We start from the raw sequence: 20,034 nt of genomic DNA, 5'->3' as shown, positions 1-20,034 counted from the left end.
CTGTGTGTCATTTATTCTCAGTATAAATACAGCTGTTCTGTGAAGCCCTCAGAGGTTTGTTAGAGAACCTTAGTGACCAAACAGCATCATGAAGGCCAAGGAACACAGCAGACAGGTCAGGGATAAAGTTGTGAAGAAGTGTAAAGCAGGGTTAGGTTATAAAAAAATCTCCCAAACTTTGAACATCTCACGGAGTGCTGTTCAATCCATCATGGGAAAATGGAAAGAGTATGGCACAACTGCAACCCTACCAAGACCTGGCCGTCCACCTAAACTGACCGGCCAGGCCCCTACCCAAGACATGGCCGTCCACCTAAACTGACCGGCCGGGCAAGGAGAGCATTCATCAGAGAAGCAGTCAAGAGGCCCATGGGAACTCTGGAGGAGCTGCAGAGATCCACAGCTCAGGTGGGAGCAGTGGCGTAGCGTGGAGGGTGCAGGGGGGGGCGGCCGCACCGGGCGCAACATCTGGGGGGGCGCATCCGCAGTGTCACTCTGTCTGTCTGACATACACAGTTCACACACTGTGGCTGCCTCCATCTTTAGGCTGGGAGATGTCCAGCGCGGCCGCCCTATGGCTGAAAATGGCGGGTCGGGGCGGGGATTTAACTAATCTAGTGGAAGAGACTCGAGTGCTAAAATCCCACGGGTTAGGGGGCGCAAATTACTTGCCTTGCCCCGGGTGCTGACAACCCACGCTACGCCACTGGGTGGGAGAATCTGTCCACAGGACAACTATTAGTCGTGCGCTCCACAAATCTGCCCTTTATGGAAGAGTGAGAAGAAGAAAGCCATTGGTGGAAGAAAGCCATAAGAAGTCCGGTTTGCAGTTTGGGAGAAGCCATGTGGTGGAGGAGCAAACATGTGGAAGAAGGAGCTCTGCTCAGAGGAGACCAAAATTTTACTTTTTGGCCTAAAAGCAAAACGTTATGTGTGGGGGAAAACTAACACTGCACATCACCCTGAACACACCATCCCCACTGTGAAACATGGCGGTGGCAGCATCATGGTTGGTGTGGGGATGCTTTTCTTCAGCAGGGACAAGGAAGCTGGTCAGAGTTGATGGGAAGATGGATGGAGCCAAATACAGGACAATCTTAAAAGAAAAGACTTGAGACTGGGGCGGAGGTTCACCTTCCAGCAGGACAACGACCCGAAACATCCAGCCAGAGCTACAATGGAATGGTTTCATGTGTTAGAATGGCCCAGTCACAGTCCAGACCTAAATCCCATTGAGAATCTGTGGTAAGACTTGGAAATTGCTGTTCACAGACGCTCTCCATCCAATCTGACAGAGATGAGATATTCTGCAAAGAAGAATGGGCAGAAATGTCCTCTCTAGATGTGCAAAGCTGGTAGAGACACCCCCAAAAAGACTTGCAGCTGTAATTGCAGGGAAAGGCGGTTCTACAAAGTATTGACTCGGGGGGGGGGGGGGGTGAATACAAATGCAGCCACACTTTCCACAGATTTATTTGTATCATTTATCATTTTCCTTCCACTTCACAATTATGGCCACTTTGTGTCGGTCTATCACATAAAATCCCAATAAAATACATTTACCTTTTTGGTTGTAACATGAGAGAATGTGGGAAATTTGAGGGGTGTGAATACTTTTTCAAGGCACTATATATATATATATATGGCAGAGCGGCTCTTCTGTGCCTGATACCTAGTACACGATCTGGCACTGCCGGAGTAGGAGGCGTGCGCTGCCAGCGACTCGGATGCCCACCGGCACCCGCTGATCGGTGGGGAGAGTTATTGAACAGAGCCCTGCCTATGTAAACAATGCAGAGCTCCGTCCTGTCAGCTGGGATGGGATGGATTTTGATTCCCTGCAAAGCACGTCCCTAGTAAAAGCAGCACACACAAACACTGGCTAGGCACACGTTTAACCCTTTGATTGCCCCCCAATGTTAACCCCCTTCCCAGCCAGTGTCATTAATACAGTGACAGTGCAGATTTTTAGCACTGTTCATAGCATTAGTGTCAGTGGTTCCCGCAAAGTGTCAGATTGTCTGCCGCAATATCGCAGTCCCACTATAAATCCTATAAGTCACGGATCACCGTCATTACTAGTATAAAAAATAAATAAATATTAAAAATATTCCAGTATATATCCCTTAGTTTGTAGACGCGATAACTTTTGTGCAAACTAATCAATATTCACTTATTGGGATGTTTTTTTTTTTTTTTTACCAAAAATATGGAGCAGAATACAAATTGGAATAAATTGATGAAGAAATGTAATTTTTTAATTTTTTTTATTGGATGTCTTATAGCAGAGAGTAAAAAATATTGTTTGTTTTTTCAAAATTTTTGCTCTTTTTTTGTTTATAGTGCAAAAAAATAAATACCGCAGAGGTGATCAAATACCACCCAAAAAAGTTCTATTTATGGGGGAACAAAATTACATAATGTGTTTTTTTTTTTTTTATATAAAGCGTCGCACAACCGCTCGATTGTCAGTTAAAATAACGCAGTGCCGTATCGCAAAAAAAATTGGCCTGGTCGTGAAGGGGGGTAAATCTTCTGGATGTTAATTGGGGGCGGTTGGCAGGCGGCAGAAACGCGGCTTAACCACGTATTTTCACCGCCAGCCAACCGCAAATTCTAAATGAAGCCTTAGAAACCACAAAAAATGACCTTCATTTCACCCTCCCCAATGACTTTTCCCTAAAATTTTTCTAAATTTCCCCATTTTTTTTCCTGGCAGTTTCAGAGCAATTAAATCGATCGATTTTGCTCATTCCTCCTGAATATTTAATATACTTTACATTTAAAAGTAAGGGACACAAATAATAAAATGCTAAGAATGGTTCTCCAACTGGCATTGGTTAGTTAATGGTAATAAACTATAACTAAATATCTAAAGCAGGGCCGGGACAAGGGGTGGGCAGGAGGGACAGCTGCCCTGTGGCGCATAGAAGCAAGGGTGGTACACCCATTCTACGGCAGGTATTAACAGTGGGGGAGGAGGGCGCAATACTGGATCCTTGCCCTGGGCGCTGGACAGCCCTGTCCCAGTACTATTCTAGTCTACAGTAACACAAAGTCTTTTCTCAGAGGGGAGTACCACCCTTTAGTGCGTAGGCTCACAAAGATGTAGCACCTGGAGGATCACTGCGCATTATACAAAGCCTCCATGACGTTGGTGTCACTCACCGATGAGCCCGGGTCCAGACAGTCCGCGTTCACCAGCATCGGGGCCGCACCAGCCTGCAAGAATAGAGAGAGATGTTGGATACATTGTAACCCTACAAATACACAATACAAAACAGTAAGGGCTGAACGAACATCTTTTAGGCCTCATTCACACAGGGTCTACTTAAACCTACACCCATGAGAGGGCTGTGTTTACCGGCATGGAGATGTACAGGTGTTCCGTGGATCCCCATGCAGGACGTCCCATTCATGTCCATTGGGATGCCACAGTTGCTCGGGCACCGCTGCTGCTCCCAATTTGACAGCCATGTGGGTACAGGCAGGGCTTTTTTTCATCTGGAACGTGGGGAACGCAGTTCTGGCACCTCTGGAAATAAATGTATGTAATGACAAGGGGTTTTGGGATATGCTAGAGGATCTATTGATTCTAGCTGCTGGGGGGATCTATTGTTGCTGGTATGGGTTTGTGATTTGGAGAGTCTGTTATTGCTGGTGGGGAAAAGCAATGTTAAGGGAGGTGTCTATTGTTGCTGGGGAAGACCTCATCCCAAAGGTGTTCTGTAGGGTTAAGGGCAGGTACTAATATTGGTTGAGAAGACCTCATCCCAAAGGTGTTCTGTAGGGTTAAGGGCAGGTACTAATATTGGTTGAGAAGACCTCATCCCAAAGGTGTTCTGTAGGGTTAAGGGCAGGTACTAATATTGGTTGAGAAGACCTCATCCCAAAGGTGTTCTGTAGGGTTAAGGTCAGGTACTAATGTTGGTTGAGAAGACCTCATCCCAAAGGTGTTCTGTAGGGTTAAGGTCAGGTACTAATGTTGGTTGAGAAGACCTCATCCCAAAGGTGTTCTGTAGGGTTAAGGTCAGGTACTAATGTTGGTTGAGAAGACCTCATCCCAAAGGTGTTCTGTAGGGTTAAGGGCAGGTACTAATATTGGTTGAGAAGACCTCATCCCAAAGGTGTTCTGTAGGGTTAAGGTCAGGTACTAATGTTGGTTGAGAAGACCTCATCCCAAAGGTGTTCTGTAGGGTTAAGGGCAGGTACTAATGTTGGTTGAGAAGACCTCATCCCAAAGGTGTTCTGTAGGGTTAAGGGCAGGTACTAATTTTGGTTGAGAAGACCTCATCCCAAAGGTGTTCTGTAGGGTTAAGGGCAGGTACTAATATTGGTTGAGAAGACCTCATCCCAAAGGTGTTCTGTAGGGTTAAGGTCAGGTACTAATGTTGGTTGAGAAGACCTCATCCCAAAGGTGTTCTGTAGGGTTAAGGTCAGGTACTAATGTTGGTTGAGAAGACCTCATCCCAAAGGTGTTCTGTAGGGTTAAGGTCAGGTACTAATATTGGTTGAGAAGACCTCATCCCAAAGGTGTTCTGTAGGGTTAAGGTCAGGTACTAATGTTGGTTGAGAAGACCTCATCCCAAAGGTGTTCTGTAGGGTTAAGGTCAGGTACTAATGTTGGTTGAGAAGACCTCATCCCAAAGGTGTTCTGTAGGGTTAAGGTCAGGTACTAATGTTGGTTGAGAAGACCTCATCCCAAAGGTGTTCTGTAGGGTTAAGGTCAGGTACTAATATTGGTTGAGAAGACCTCATCCCAAAGGTGTTCTGTAGGGTTAAGGTCAGGTACTAATGTTGGTTGAGAAGACCTCATCCCAAAGGTGTTCTGTAGGGTTAAGGTCAGGTACTAATGTTGGTTGAGAAGACCTCATCCCAAAGGTGTTCTGTAGGGTTAAGGGCAGGTACTAATGTTGGTTGAGAAGACCTCATCCCAAAGGTGTTCTGTAGGGTTAAGGGCAGGTACTAATTTTGGTTGAGAAGACCTCATCCCAAAGGTGTTCTGTAGGGTTAAGGGCAGGTACTAATATTGGTTGAGAAGACCTCATCCCAAAGGTGTTCTGTAGGGTTAAGGTCAGGTACTAATGTTGGTTGAGAAGACCTCATCCCAAAGGTGTTCTGTAGGGTTAAGGTCAGGTACTAATGTTGGTTGAGAAGACCTCATCCCAAAGGTGTTCTGTAGGGTTAAGGTCAGGTACTAATATTGGTTGAGAAGACCTCATCCCAAAGGTGTTCTGTAGGGTTAAGGTCAGGTACTAATGTTGGTTGAGAAGACCTCATCCCAAAGGTGTTCTGTAGGGTTAAGGTCAGGTACTAATGTTGGTTGAGAAGACCTCATCCCAAAGGTGTTCTGTAGGGTTAAGGTCAGGTACTAATATTGGTTGAGAAGACCTCATCCCAAAGGTGTTCTGTAAGGTTAAGGTCAGGTACTAATGTTGGTTGAGAAGACCTCATCCCAAAGGTGTTCCGTAGGGTTAAGGTCAGGTACTGATGTTGGCTGAGAAGACCTTATACCAACGGTCTTCCAAAAGTAGAGTTTAGGTCAGGGCTCTGTACAGGACACTGGAGTTCCTCCACACCAAACTGGTCATACCATGTGTTCATGGGGGCAAAGTCATGCTGGAACAGAAATGGGTCTTCATCAAACTGTTACCAAGGAGTAGAATGCTCCAACTGTATAAAATGTCTTCAGGCTCAATCTACAAAGCTTTAGCACAAGCATAAGTACCTTTATTTTCAAATCTCATTGGACTGTCGCTGTTATATTTCTTGGATCACCCAGTAATTTTGAGGGGGGTTTGCATGTCTTTGGCCATATTGTGTATGTAAAATGTTGTGGAGGATACGAAAGTTAATAAATTTCCTTGATATATTGTTGGGATGCACCGAAATGAAAATTCTGGGCCAAGCAGAAACCAAAAATTCAGGATGCCCTTGGCCGAAAACCGAAAATTTCTTTTTTCCCCCCAAATGATTTTAAAATAGTTACAGCCTGTATAAAGATGCTCCTGGCACTATATACCTGTCCCATAGCTGTATTATACAGGTATAGTGCCAGGGGGTAGCTAAGTATAGGTAAACAATGATGCACATCATAACATATAATATGTTGTCACTCACTGCTCCCCACAGATAGCAGGTTGACTCTGCTTCTGCTCCTGTCCTTCCTAACCGCAGCAGCCATACAGTAGAAGATGGAAAGAGTAAGTGGGTGGAGCCAGAGAGTCAGTAATAGGCACGGAGGATGACGGGGAAGATCCTCCTCCGCTCTGCATGCTGGGTCCTCTTCTCAGCCTCGCTTTCCTCTCTGGACCGTGACGTCACTGGTTGCTGGATGTCAGGCGGCTGGCGATTCTAGCAACCAGTCTAGCACAGGGCGGGTGAGGAGGTACAAACGGCTGGTCTCGGGAGCTGGCTTTGTACACGGGGGGGGGGGGGGTCACAGTCGTGCTGGAACCAAAAAAGGTCTTCACCAAACCGTTACCATGAGGTTGGAGGAGCACAGTTGTCTACAATGTCTTTGTATGATGGAGGATTACCAGGACCTTTCACTTGGGATGAACTCCATCATTTGGAGCATCAGGAACTGATGTTTGATGAGAAGACCTCATCCAAATGGTGTTCTGTAGGGTTAAGGGAAGTTACTCAACTCATGTTCAATGAGAAGACCTTATTCAAAAGGTCTTCCAAAAATAGGGTTGATGTCAGAGCTCTGTACAGGACACTCGATTTCCTCCACACTTTACTAGTCACACCATGTCTTTATGTGGTCATATACGGGGGGGGGGGGGGGGGCACAGGCATGCTTTGTACACAAGGAAAACAGGTAGTAACAGCTTGTTAAAGACCCTTTTCTGTTTCAGCATGACTGTGCCCCCCCCCCCCCACTGTGTACAAAGTGTGACTTGCCCCCCCCCCCCCCCGTGTTCAAAGCCAGCCCCATAAAGACATGGTGAGAACACCAAAGTTCCTCCACACCAAACTGGTCACCACCATGTCTTTATAGGGCTGGCTTTGTATACAGGGGGGCACAGTCATGTTTTGTACACAGGGAAAAATATTTTTTCAACATGTAAGCCAAGGTCACTATTGGAAAATTAACATTTACCCCCAATGAGCAAAGGTATGTGGACCCCCCTCCAAAAGATGGGGTTCAGGTGTCTCCAGTGAAGGGTCCTGATAATCCTCCATCATACAAAGACATTGTAGACAATTGTGCTCTTCCAGCCTTGTAGTAACACAGCATGACTGTGCCCCCCCCCCCCCCATCTGTGTACAAAGTGTGACTGGGCCCCCCCCCCCTGTGTACAAAGTGTGGCTGTGCCCCCCCCCCCCCTGTGTTCAAAGCCAGCTCCATAAAGACATGGTGAGACCAGTTTGGTGTGGAGGAAATCCAGTAGGGTTTTGAGGTCAGGGCTCTGTGCAGGACACCAAAGTTCCTCAAAACCAAACTGGTCACACCATGTCTTTATGGAGCTGGGGGGGGGGGGGCACAGTCTTGCTCTGTACGAAGGGGGGGGGGCACAGTAATGCTGGACAGTTGTCTACAATGTCTTTGTATTAGTGATTGACCGATTATCGATCTGCACTTTCCACGCTATATCGGAATCGGCCCCAGAGGTTACCCATATTGCTGATATTTCAGGAAAGTGCTGTACCGGAGTGATGCCTGCAGCTAGAGGCATCAGCCCGGTACCGGCGTCCATAGCCGACGGTCGGCTGTCTTGTAATGACAATCAATGCAGCTGAGAAGCCGCTCGACTGTCATTACAAGGAGCTGGAAGGGACGTCCCCCTCCTCCCGTCGCCTTCCGTGGCCTGCCTGGGTCTCCTGTCCCACCGGGAGACCCGGGCAACCAGCCTGCACGGCCGCCGAAGACCCGATCAAAGCCGCATTTTGCTCTGATCGGGTCTCCATGTAAAAACCCGGAAGTGATGTCATGACCTCACTTCCAGGTACTCGGCGCCAAATTCAAAAAAATTACAGCATTCAAAACAGCCAAACTTGGCGTTTTGAATGCTTTTCAGTGCAGAGGAGGGGCTTGTGGTCTGTTAGACCCCCCAGATCCCTCCACAAGAGTACCTGTCAAGTGATAAAAATAAAAAAATAAATATCGGTATCGGCAACGAAAAACCGATATCGGTCGATCACTACTTTGTATGATGGAGGATTACCAGGAGATGAACTCCATCAGCGTTCTTATACATTTGACCATATTGTGTATGGTGGTTAGATATATTTATGGTATACAGGGGTGCAAAATGACCGTTGTCAGCAGTCCCTTTTTGAATCACTTTGTAGAAAAGTCGAGGTCCAGTTTATCTGCCGGCAGCGTCCTCAGACAGACACTCCATCTTCTGCATAAAATCCATGGCTTCAGCCCTTACTCATTAAAAATTATTAATAAGCCGCACTGTAGCAAGACAATTGGTGTCAGAATTGAATGTTATGCAGAGAAAGAAAAGTGACAGCTTGTGAAATGATGGAGAACAGAAATGTGAACACAAATATGTTCTGCCTTTCTAGAGAGCTCAGCAGTCATTACAGTTTTGACACATATGAACCATGTTGCAATCAAATTAGTTTACTAGGCAAAGCACATCAAAGCCGTCCTACGGCATCCATTACGGCGTGTCTTCCAGAGCTGAACTAGCTAACCTACAGAAAGGAACCGGATCGGAGATATTACTGGAAGTGCAAAATGGGAATTATGAATTGGGCTGGGCCTCCGAGGTATTAGGACCCCATGTAAAGAACTAACAGTTTAATCCCATGGCGCTGTCGCCTCCTGTCCCTTTAAGGGGTTTTAGATGGGTGGGATTTATGATCATGTGACCGCCATGATTGGCTGTCACCGCGGTCACATGATCGTAAAGCTTTCCGTTAGCCGCCAGTATCAGTGACGGGAACGCTCTCGGCACAGCTGTATTTACATTCTGGTACGTAAATATGCGGCCACTCGGTGGTAAGGCCAACCCGTTGGGATGCCACATATTTGCGTACTGTCGACGCCAAGAGGTTAATTCTCAATGGGAATGGCTTAGATGCCAAAAACCAGGGCTTTTTTTCTCAGAAAATAGGCAGGACATAACCACGACTCCCCCCAAAACCCCCTCCCCCCCCCCCCCTCACACACAGAGCCTCCAAACCTCATCAAATAGTAGGTGTGGTCAAATTCCACTAACAGTGGGAGGGTCCTAAGGGGCATTAAATAACAGGAGTGCATTACCTGCAGAGTTTCCGGGGAGAGGGGGTACACAGGGTGCAGTGATTGGGGATGTGCTACATACATAGTGCAGAGTTTGGGGATGTGCTACATACATAGTGCAGAGTTTAGGGGGGGGTTACACAGAATGCCAAGTTCAGGGAGGGGGGTATACAGAATGCAGAGTTAAGGGGGGGTACACAGAGTGCAGAGTTCGGGGGTGCACTACATACAGAGTGCAATTTTCAGGGATGCACTACTTACAGAGTGCGGAGTTAAGGGGTGCACTACGTACAGAGTGCAGTTTTCAGGGGTGCGCTACATACAGAGTGCGGAGTTAAGGGGTGCACTACGTACAGAGTGCAGTTTTCAGGGATGCACTACATACAGAGTGCGGAGTTAAGGGGTGCACTACGTACAGAGTGCAGTTTTCAGGGGTGCGCTACATACAGAGTGCGGAGTTAAGGGGTGAACTACGTACAGAGTGCAGATTTCAGGGGTGCGCTACATACAGAGTGCAGAGTTCAGGGATGCACTACATACAGAGTGCAGAGTTCAGGGATGCACTACATAGAGAGTGCAGAGTTCAGGGATGCACTACATAGAGAGTGCAGATTTCAGGGATGCACTACGTACAGAGTGCAGATTTCAGGGATGCACTACGTACAGAGTGCAGATTTCAGGGGTGCACTACGTACAGAGTGCAGAGTTCAGGGATGCACTACATACAGAGTGCAATTTTCAGGGATGCACTACATACAGAGTGCAGAGTTCAGGGATGCACTACATACAGAGTGCAGATTTCAGGGGTGCACTACGTACAGAGTGCAGAGTTCAGGGATGCACTACGTACAGAGTGCAATTTTCAGGGATGCACTACATACAGAGTGCAGAGTTCAGGGATGCACTACATACAGAGTGCAGAGTTCAGGGATGCACTACATACAGAGTGCAGAGTTCAGGGATGCACTACATACAGAGTGCAGAGTTCAGGGATGCACTACATACAGAGTGCAATTTTCAGGGATGCACTACTTACAGAGTGCGGAGTTAAGGGGTGCACTACGTACAGAGTGCAGATTTCAGGGGTGCGCTACATACAGAGTGCGGAGTTAAGGGGTGCACTACGTACAGAGTGCAGTTTTCAGGGGTGCGCTACATACAGAGTGCGGAGTTAAGGGGTGCACTACGTACAGAGTGCAGTTTTCAGGGATGCACTACATACAGAGTGCGGAGTTAAGGGGTGCACTACGTACAGAGTGCAGATTTCAGGGGTGCGCTACATACAGAGTGCGGAGTTAAGGGGTGCACTACGTACAGAGTGCAGTTTTCAGGGGTGCGCTACATACAGAGTGCGGAGTTAAGGGGTGAACTACGTACAGAGTGCAGATTTCAGGGGTGCGCTACATACAGAGTGCAGAGTTCAGGGATGCACTACATACAGAGTGCAGAGTTCAGGGATGCACTACATAGAGAGTGCAGAGTTCAGGGATGCACTACATAGAGAGTGCAGATTTCAGGGATGCACTACGTACAGAGTGCAGATTTCAGGGATGCACTACGTACAGAGTGCAGATTTCAGGGGTGCACTACGTACAGAGTGCAGAGTTCAGGGATGCACTACATACAGAGTGCAATTTTCAGGGATGCACTACATACAGAGTGCAGAGTTCAGGGATGCACTACATACAGAGTGCAGATTTCAGGGGTGCACTACGTACAGAGTGCAGAGTTCAGGGATGCACTACGTACAGAGTGCAATTTTCAGGGATGCACTACATACAGAGTGCAGAGTTCAGGGATGCACTACATACAGAGTGCAATTTTCAGGGATGCACTACATACAGAGTGCAGAGTTCAGGGATGCACTACATACAGAGTGCAGAGTTCAGGGATGCACTACATACAGAGTGCAATTTTCAGGGATGCACTACATACAGAGTGCAGAGTTCAGGGATGCACTACATACAGAGTGCAGAGTTCAGGGAGGCACTACATACAGAGTGCAGAGTTCAGGGATGCACTACATACAGAGTGCAGAGTTCAGGGATGCACTACATACAGAGTGCAGATTTCAGGGATGCACTACGTACAGAGTGCAGAGTTCAGGGATGCACTACATACAGAGTGCAGATTTCAGGGATGCACTACATAGAGAGTGCAGAGTTCAGGGATGCACTACATACAGAGTGCAGAGTTCAGGGATGCACTACGTACAGAGTGCAGAGTTCAGGGATGCACTACATACAGAGTGCAGAGTTCAGGGTTGCACTACATACAGAGTGCAGAGTTCAGGGATGCACTACATACAGAGTGCAGAGTTCAGGGATGCACTACATACAGAGTGCAATTTTCAGGGATGCACTACATACAGAGTGCAGAGTTCAGGGATGCACTACATACAGAGTGCAATTTTCAGGGATGCACTACGTACAGAGTGCAGATTTCAGGGGTGCACTACGTACAGAGTGCAGAGTTCAGGGATGCACTACATGCAGAGTGCAATTTTCAGGGATGCACTACGTACAGAGTGCAGATTTCAGGGATGCACTACGTACAGAGTGCAGATTTCAGGGATGCACTATGTACAGAGTGCAGATTTCAGGGGTGCACTACGTACAGAGTGCAGAGTTCAGGGATGCACTACATACAGAGTGCAATTTTCAGGGATGCACTACATACAGAGTGCAGATTTCAGGGATGCACTACGTACAGAGTGCAGAGTTCAGGGATGCACTACATACAGAGTGCAGATTTCAGGGATGCACTACATAGAGAGTGCAGAGTTCAGGGATGCACTACATACAGAGTGCAGAGTTCAGGGATGCACTACGTACAGAGTGCAGAGTTCAGGGATGCACTACATACAGAGTGCAGAGTTCAGGGATGCACTACATACAGAGTGCAGAGTTCAGGGATGCACTACATACAGAGTGCAGAGTTCAGGGATGCACTACATACAGAGTGCAGAGTTCAGGGATGCACTACATACAGAGTGCAATTTTCAGGGATGCACTACATACAGAGTGCAGATTTCAGGGATGCACTACATACAGAGTGCAGATTTTCAGGGATGATCTACGTATGTGACTATATCATCCTCCACTCTTCTAGGAAGGATTTCCACAAGATTGTGGAGGGTGTCTGGGGGAATTTGTGCCCATTTGTGAGGACAGGTACTGATGTTGGATGAAAAGACCTGGCTCATCACTGGCGTTTTAATTTATCCCAATGCTGTTCAGTAGGGTTGAGGTCAGGGCTTGGAGCTTGTTGGACATCCAATTCCAAAACCATGGGCACTAATATGGACTGGACCCCCTTTGTATCTACTGTATAACATCCTTCACTTCCCTAGGAAGATTTTCCACAAGATTTTGGAGGGTGTCTGTGGGAATTTCTGGTCATTTGTGAGGTCAGACACTGACGTTGGATATGAAGACCTGGCTCGCCAATCCATCACCAATCTATCCCAAAGGTGAATAGTAGGGTTGAGATTAGGGCTCCGTGCAGTTCCTCCACACCATGTCTTTATGAAGCTGGCTTAGTACAAAGGGGGGGGAGCACAGACATGCTTTTTACATGGGGGGGGGGGGGGCACAGCCATGCTCTGGACACAGGAGGGGGGGGGGCACAGCTATGCTGGAACAGAAAAGGGTGTTCACTAAACTGTTACCACAAGGCTGCAAGGTAACATTTGTCTACAATATATTTATATAATGGAGGATTACCAGAACCCTTCACTGGAGACCCCTGAACTCCATCATTGGGGAGGGTTCACATACTTTTGGCCACATAGTGTACTTATAAATTGTCGTTGGCTGAATCTACTGACCCTGAATGAAAAATATTCTATGGAAATTTCTATTCATGGTATTTTCATTTCTTGCATTGGTTTATTTTATTCTATTTAACAACTGTACTAAACAGTAAGATTGTGGTTTGGTCCCAATAGATGGGGGTGATGGAAAGTTTATGTCTTCATGTCAAGCACTTAAGGGGCTAAAATGAAGAGTTTACTTTCTGTGGGATTTGTGTAGGGAGACAGCTCACCGTAAGCAGGTCGGTCCTATGCCTAAGGGATCGCACTGACTGCAAACTAGAATTCCTCAAGGGAGTATTATGCAAAGGGCACCAATCAGATACACAAGCCGCCAATATAAAAAATAAAACAAGTTCGGGAAATGTGTTGCTATAGGCGGCAGACCTTTAAAAAACTGGTGACAGTTTAAAGAACTTTTATACAGTGTCTTCTACCCGTTATATCCAAATTCCCAACACTCTTTTATTTCACTGCACTTGAGGGGTCCATAGCAGGAGGAAGGAGGTCCTGATTCCTCTGTATAGATCTTTATATCACTAGAGGGGTCCCCAGCAGGAGGAAGGAGGTCCTGATTCCTCTATATAGATCTTTATATCGCTAGAGGGGTCCCCAGCAGGAGGAAGGAGGTCCTGATTCCTCTATATAGATCTTTATATCACTAGAGGGGTCCCCAGCAGGAGGAAGGAGGTCCTGATTCCTCTATATAGATCTTTATATCGCTAGAGGGGTCCCCAGCAGGAGGAAGGGGGTCCTGATTCCTCTATATAGATCTTTATATCACTAGAGGGGTCACCAGCAGGAGGAAGGGGGTCCTGATTCCTCTATATAGATCTTTATATCACTAGAGGGGTCCCCAGCAGGAGGAAGGAGGTCCTGATTCCTCTATATAGATCTTTATATCACTAGAGGGGTCCCCAGCAGGAGGAAGGAGGTCCTGATTCCTCTATATAGATCTTTATATCACTAGAGGGGTCCCCAGCAGGAGGAAGGAGGTCCTGATTCCTCTATATAGATCTTTATATCACTAGAGGGGTCCCCAGCAGGAGGAAGGAGGTCCTGATTCCTCTATATAGATCTTTATATCACTAGAGGGGTCACCAGCAGGAGGAAGGAGGTCCTGATTCCTCTATATAGATCTTTATATCACTAGAGGGGTCCCCGGCAGGAGGAAGGAGGTCCCCATTCCTCTATATAGATCTTTTTGGTTTCAATAGAGTGGTATTTCACCTAGAGATATAAGTTTTAGAAGCTCCATGATGGACAACATGCAAATCTATAACAAAGCGATCTCCATAAGAAAACCAGATCTGCAGAATCCTGGAAATCAGGGAGAAACAATGTAACAAAGTGCTTGCAGAGATTGGCTACTTTCCCATAGTAACCCTTTCCCCCCGCCATAGTGAAATCCATCAGAAAACGCACATCAGTCCACTGTCACCTCCCCCACCGGTCCTAGCTCCAGGCTCTTGTATAAACGGCAGTTTTACGCTTCACTTAGTCAATCTACTATGACTGGACGATCGATATTCAGATATTGAGCTGTGCTCTGGGTGTGGAGTCCCCCGGGGCAAACTCCTCATAAAACAAACAGCCTTCATGATATGACCTCACAACCAATCCAACGCCAGCAAGATTAATGAACTACCCGAAAGCAAAAATACAGGTGGACGCTGCTGGACTGGAAGGGAATTAAAGAGGAGGAGTGGAGGCTACGTGGTCGTTATGCAATGTATAGTGGATGGAGACGCCAGGGGAAGGACAGTCAGTGTGCTCTGTGCATCATAAACTATCCTCACTTTCTACAATAAAATCCTCGTTTTCACCTTTTCTTCATCACCTGTTACATCTCAGTGCTGCTGATCTCCTGCTTCCTCTTTGCAGCCATAGATATGATATCCTGATTACTCAATTCAGTGAATCTATTGTAAGTGATGCAAGTGATCACATGATGCGTGACAACAGACACCCTCCCAGAACTGGATGACCGCGCTGTAGCCGTCATTTGGCGGTCGGCAAATGGTTAATACCACTAAAAATGGTTTTACCCCCTTAATGACCAGGCCGTTTTTTGCGATTCGGCACTGCGTTATTTTAACGGTAAATTGCGCGGTTGTGCGTCGCTGTACCCAAATAACATTTATGTAATTTTTCCCCCACAAACAGACCTTTCTTTTGGTGGTATTTGATCACCTGTGTGATTTTTATTTTTTGCGCTATAAACAAAAAAAGACATTTCTGAAAAAAAAAAAAACAATATTTTTTACATTCTGCTATAAAACATTCCCAAAATAAAATCTAAATTTTTCATCCTTTTAGGCCAATTTGTTTTCTGCTACATGTTTTTGTTAAAAAAAAAAGAAACCCAATAATTGTATTTTGATTGGTTTGCGAAAAAGTTATCACGTCTACAAACTAGGGGGAAAGATTTGTGTCATTTTTATTTATTTATTTTTTTTACTAATAATGGCGGCGATTAGCGGAACTGCGACATGGCGGCAGACAGATCGGACCCCTAACTGACATTTTTTACACTTTTGGGGGGACCAGTGACATTACTATACAGAAATCAAGACAAAAAATATGCACTGTCACTGTACTAATGACACTGGCAGGGAAGGGGCTAACCTAGGGGTGGTCAAAGGGTTAAGTGTGAGCCTAGGGGAGTGTTTTCTAACTGTGGGGGGAGGGACTTGTGAAATGATCATAGAGACATGTGATCCTATATAGGAGGAGCTCTGTGATCATTCCAGGGAGAAGAACAGTCAGCTGTGTTTACAACATCCGACCGTCCTTCTCTCTCTCAGCGTGGATCGATCGTGGGAGCCCAGCGGCAATCGTGGCTGCCGGCCCCGAGCATCAGTATCCCCACTGCCTAGTGGGGGGTGGGAGCGCGCTGGCAGCGGCATACGCTTGCCCCCCAGCACCACTCCCGCAAACCGACGTAGGGCTAGGAGAGACAGCCTGCCGCAGTAAATGTGCGATGGGCGGTCTTAATAAGGTTAAAGCAGAACTATAGGCGGGGGGGGGGGTTTATAGCCCCTGTAAAGTTTATTTTTGCCATCTGTGTCCCATTGGAGAGATTGCCCTTCACTTCCTGTCTTATTGCCAAACAGGAAGTGAGAGGAAATTCCTGCAAATTAGAGGAATCTCTTGGAGACCCCCCCCCCAGGTCACTAGAACTAGTGTCCTCACTGGAAGATTTAACCTCTTACTTTTTTTGGGGGGGGGGAACCCAAAATTTGGGATTTTCTTTTACTTTCACTCTCAATGATAATAGGACAAATAGAGAGGGTGGAGCTCCCTAACGGGGACACAGACAGCAATAAAAACCTGACAGGGGGTCTAATCTCTCTCCACTCCTTCCAAAACTAGAAAGAAAAAGTTTTGCCTTTAGTTATACTTTAACCACTCCCCACCGGTAGGACGTCCTCGGGTTTTAGTGGTTATACCGGGATGGTGGGTGCACCTACAGCAGGGATCTTCAAACTACGGCCCTCCAGCTGTTGTGGAACTACACGTCCCATGAGGCACTCTAAAACTCTGACATTCACAGACATGACTAGGCATGATGGGAAATGTAGTTCCTACTGGAGGGCCATAGTTTGAAGACCCCTGGGTTTAAGGTTATAGAGGAACTCGAATGTCCTGCAGAAAACCCTAAACTCAACCCTATCTTTGGAAGACCACTGCTACAAGGTGTAATCATCCAACATCAGTACCTGCCCATCAGTATCTTCTCATCTCAAAGGTGTTCAGTAGGTTTAAGGCAGGGATCCTCAAACTACGGCCCTCCAGCTGTTGCGGAACTACACGTCCCATGAGTCATTGTAAATCTCTGACATTCACAGACATGACTAGGCATGATGGGAATTGTAGTTCCTGAACAACTGGAGGGCCATAGTTTGGGGACCCCTGGCCTACAGGCATCATACTGGTATGTATGTTTTCAGCCAGCGATTCTCTTTCAAGCAGAAGTGAACCAAGTGGCTAATTAGCCACTCAATCACTTCTGTGGGTGGCAGAAGGGGGTCCCACCCCCCTCTCCCGCCGCCGCCGCCTCTCCTGCGCTCTACCATACGATTGCGGTGTCGGGGAGCGATGCGGCCAACAGCAATGGCTGCCCTGTACAGAGAGAGATGTACAAAATTGTTTCCCCTGAATATTGGGACTTTTTAGGGCACTTTTATGTTTGATCATACAAATGAAAAAATGTTCATAAAAAATGTATATATTTTATTAATACGTGTTAAAAAAAATTGATTATTACATATACAAAAAATACAAAACATGACAATGTTCACACAACACAATGTATATACAATACGATGGACTGGGATTACACCAACTGTGAAGGATGTGATGATGAAGTTGTAACTTCCTCCAGCCGACGCGTTTCGTAGAGCAAAAACTCTCCTTCATCAGGGGGAAGGGAGGTGTCACTTACAGTCAGTCACATGGCATTGCAGGTAGACATTACATGTATCCTCTTAAAAACAAAATCCAAAGCTTCTGCTTGCCCACCCAAATTTTGTCACCCTATATGAGGCTTCTTAATAGGAAAACAATGGTGGGGAGTTGTCATTTTAGAATCATTTGTGGTAAAACAGCCACAAGTGTGGAAAACCGGTGTCACCGATACCTGAAGGACTCCGTCCCTGAAACTCCAAGACTGGAACGAATGGGCTCAGGTTGGATTCAAGTATTAATTTCCCTGGAAACGAGTTATCAGGATGGTGTGTAGTAAGGTGTCACCGGTTGGTGTAAATATTTTTACTTTCTGCTTTAAAACATCCAATAAAAAAATGCAATAAATCAAAATGTCTTCTTTAATTTATTCCAATCAGTATTCTGCTACATATTTTTGGTAAAAAAAAATCCCAATAAGCGTATATTGACTGGTTTGCGCAAAAGTTATCGCGTCTACAAACTAGGGGAAAGATTTAGGAACTTTTTATTTCTTCTTTTAATATTTTTTACTAGTAATGGCGGCGATCAGCGATTTTTAGTGGGACTGCGACATTGCGACAAATCTGACGCCCAGTGACACTTTTTAGGGGACCAGTGATACCAATACAGTGATCAGTGCTGAAAAATAAATGCACTGTCACTGTACTAATGACACTGGCTGGGAAAGGGTTAACATCAGGGTGGATCAAATGGTTAAATGTGTTCGCTGGGAGTGCTTACTAACTGTGGGGGAGGTGCTTTGATTGTAAGCTCTTCTGAGTGGGGCACTCTTAATCCTCTTGTACAGTATTTTTTTGTTTTGTACCTGTTTTGTCTCCTTTTTATATTATAAAGTGGTGCGTAAACTGTAACTATAATTCCTGAATAATAATAATATAAATCTTAAATAATAATAATATAAATCCTGAATAATAATAATAATATAAATCCTAAAAAATAATAATATAAATCCTGAATAATAATAATAATATAAATAATATAAATCCTGAATAACAATAATAATATAAATCCTGAATAATAATAATAATATAAATCCTAAATAATAATATAAATCCTGAATAATAATAATTTAAACCCTATATAATAATAATAAAATAAATCCTGAATAATAATATTAATAATAATAATAACTGACACTTTGTGGGAACCAGTGACACTAATACAGTGATTAGTGCTAAAAATATGCACTGCCACTGTACTAATGACACTGGCTGCCAAGGGGTTAACATCAGGGGCGATCAAAGGGTTAAATATGTTCCCTGGGAGTTCTTACTAACTGTGGGGGAGGTGCTTCGAATGTAAGCTCTTCTGAGCGGGACACTCTTAATCCTCTTGTTTTCTATTGTTTTGTAACTGTATTGTCTCCTTTTTATATTGTAAAGCTCTGCGTAAACTGTTGGCGCTATATAAATCCTAAATAATAATAATATAAATCCTAAATAATAATAATATAAATACTAAAAAATAATAATAATATAAATAATATAAATCATGAATAATAATAATAATATAAATCCTGAATAATAATAATAATAATATAAATCCTAAATAATAAAAATAATATAAATCGTGAATAATAAGATAAATCCTAAAAAATAATAATAATATAAATAATATAAATCCTGAATAATAATAATATAAATCCTAAATAATAATAATAATATAAATCCTGAATAATAATAATAAGATAAATCCTAAAAAATAATATAAATAATATAAATCTTGAATAATAATAATAATATAAATCCTGAATAATAATAATAATAATATAAATCCTAAATAATAATAATATAAATCCTGAATAATAATAATAATTTAAATCCTATATAATAAAAATAATAATATAAATCCTGAATAATAATATTAATAATAATAATAACTGACACTTTGTGGGAACCAATGTCACTAATACAGTGATCAGTGCTAAAAAATATGCGCTGCCACTGTACTAATGACACTGGCTGGGAGGGGTTAACATCAGGGGCGATCAAAGGGTTAAATTTGTTCGCTGGGTGTGCTTACTAACTGTGGGGGAGCGATCGCTCCCACTGTGTCCAATTGCAGAAGGAGGGGGGCTCTGGCGGACAGCCGAAGAGGAAAATCACGTAAGGCCGTCCTGCCACTGTAGATGTACGTGGGGCGGTCCTTAAGCCGTTAACCACTTTCCACCCAAGGAATATGACGTCCTCGGCTTTGATTGGAAATATCGGGGGGACGGGTGCAGCTGCCGGCGAATTTCAAATATCTTTTTTCTGCCGATGATACCCCGCACCGTAAGAACAATCGTAGAGGCTGTTCAGGCGCTTGATCGTTCTTACAGGCGGCGGAAGGGGACATCCCCCCCCCTCTCCTGCCGCGATCCGGTGCTTCTACCAGCTCGCCCGTGCGTTCGGCAAGCCGGAGAAGGAATTCCGCCGGCGGCAGAAGTACACCATAAAGACTTGATCATTTTTACAGTCCCCTTCCACCCCCCTCCGGTGCCTCTACTGGCTTGGCCATGTGATCAATGAGCAGGAAAACTAATCGGCCAGCGCGCCTGTTT

General features: G+C 45.1%; 1 protein-coding gene across 2 annotated transcripts in view; it reads right to left on the bottom strand.

Annotated features, from left to right (window-relative positions):
* DLG3 (discs large MAGUK scaffold protein 3) overlaps nt 1–20,034 on the bottom strand; it is a 235,071-nt gene that overhangs the window by 136,015 nt on the left and 79,022 nt on the right. For both annotated transcript variants that reach the window (XM_082263113.1, XM_082263112.1), the window contains one exon: nt 3,169–3,222. In XM_082263113.1, the coding sequence (XP_082119239.1) occupies nt 3,169–3,222 (54 nt within the window). The remainder of the gene's footprint in view (nt 1–3,168; nt 3,223–20,034) is intronic.

This window comes from Pelophylax lessonae, assembly GCF_965119305.1.
Source record: "Pelophylax lessonae genome assembly, chromosome: 7".
In the NCBI taxonomy this organism is placed as follows: domain Eukaryota; kingdom Metazoa; phylum Chordata; class Amphibia; order Anura; family Ranidae; genus Pelophylax; species Pelophylax lessonae.
This window is presented reverse-complemented; position numbering and strand designations above follow the sequence as displayed.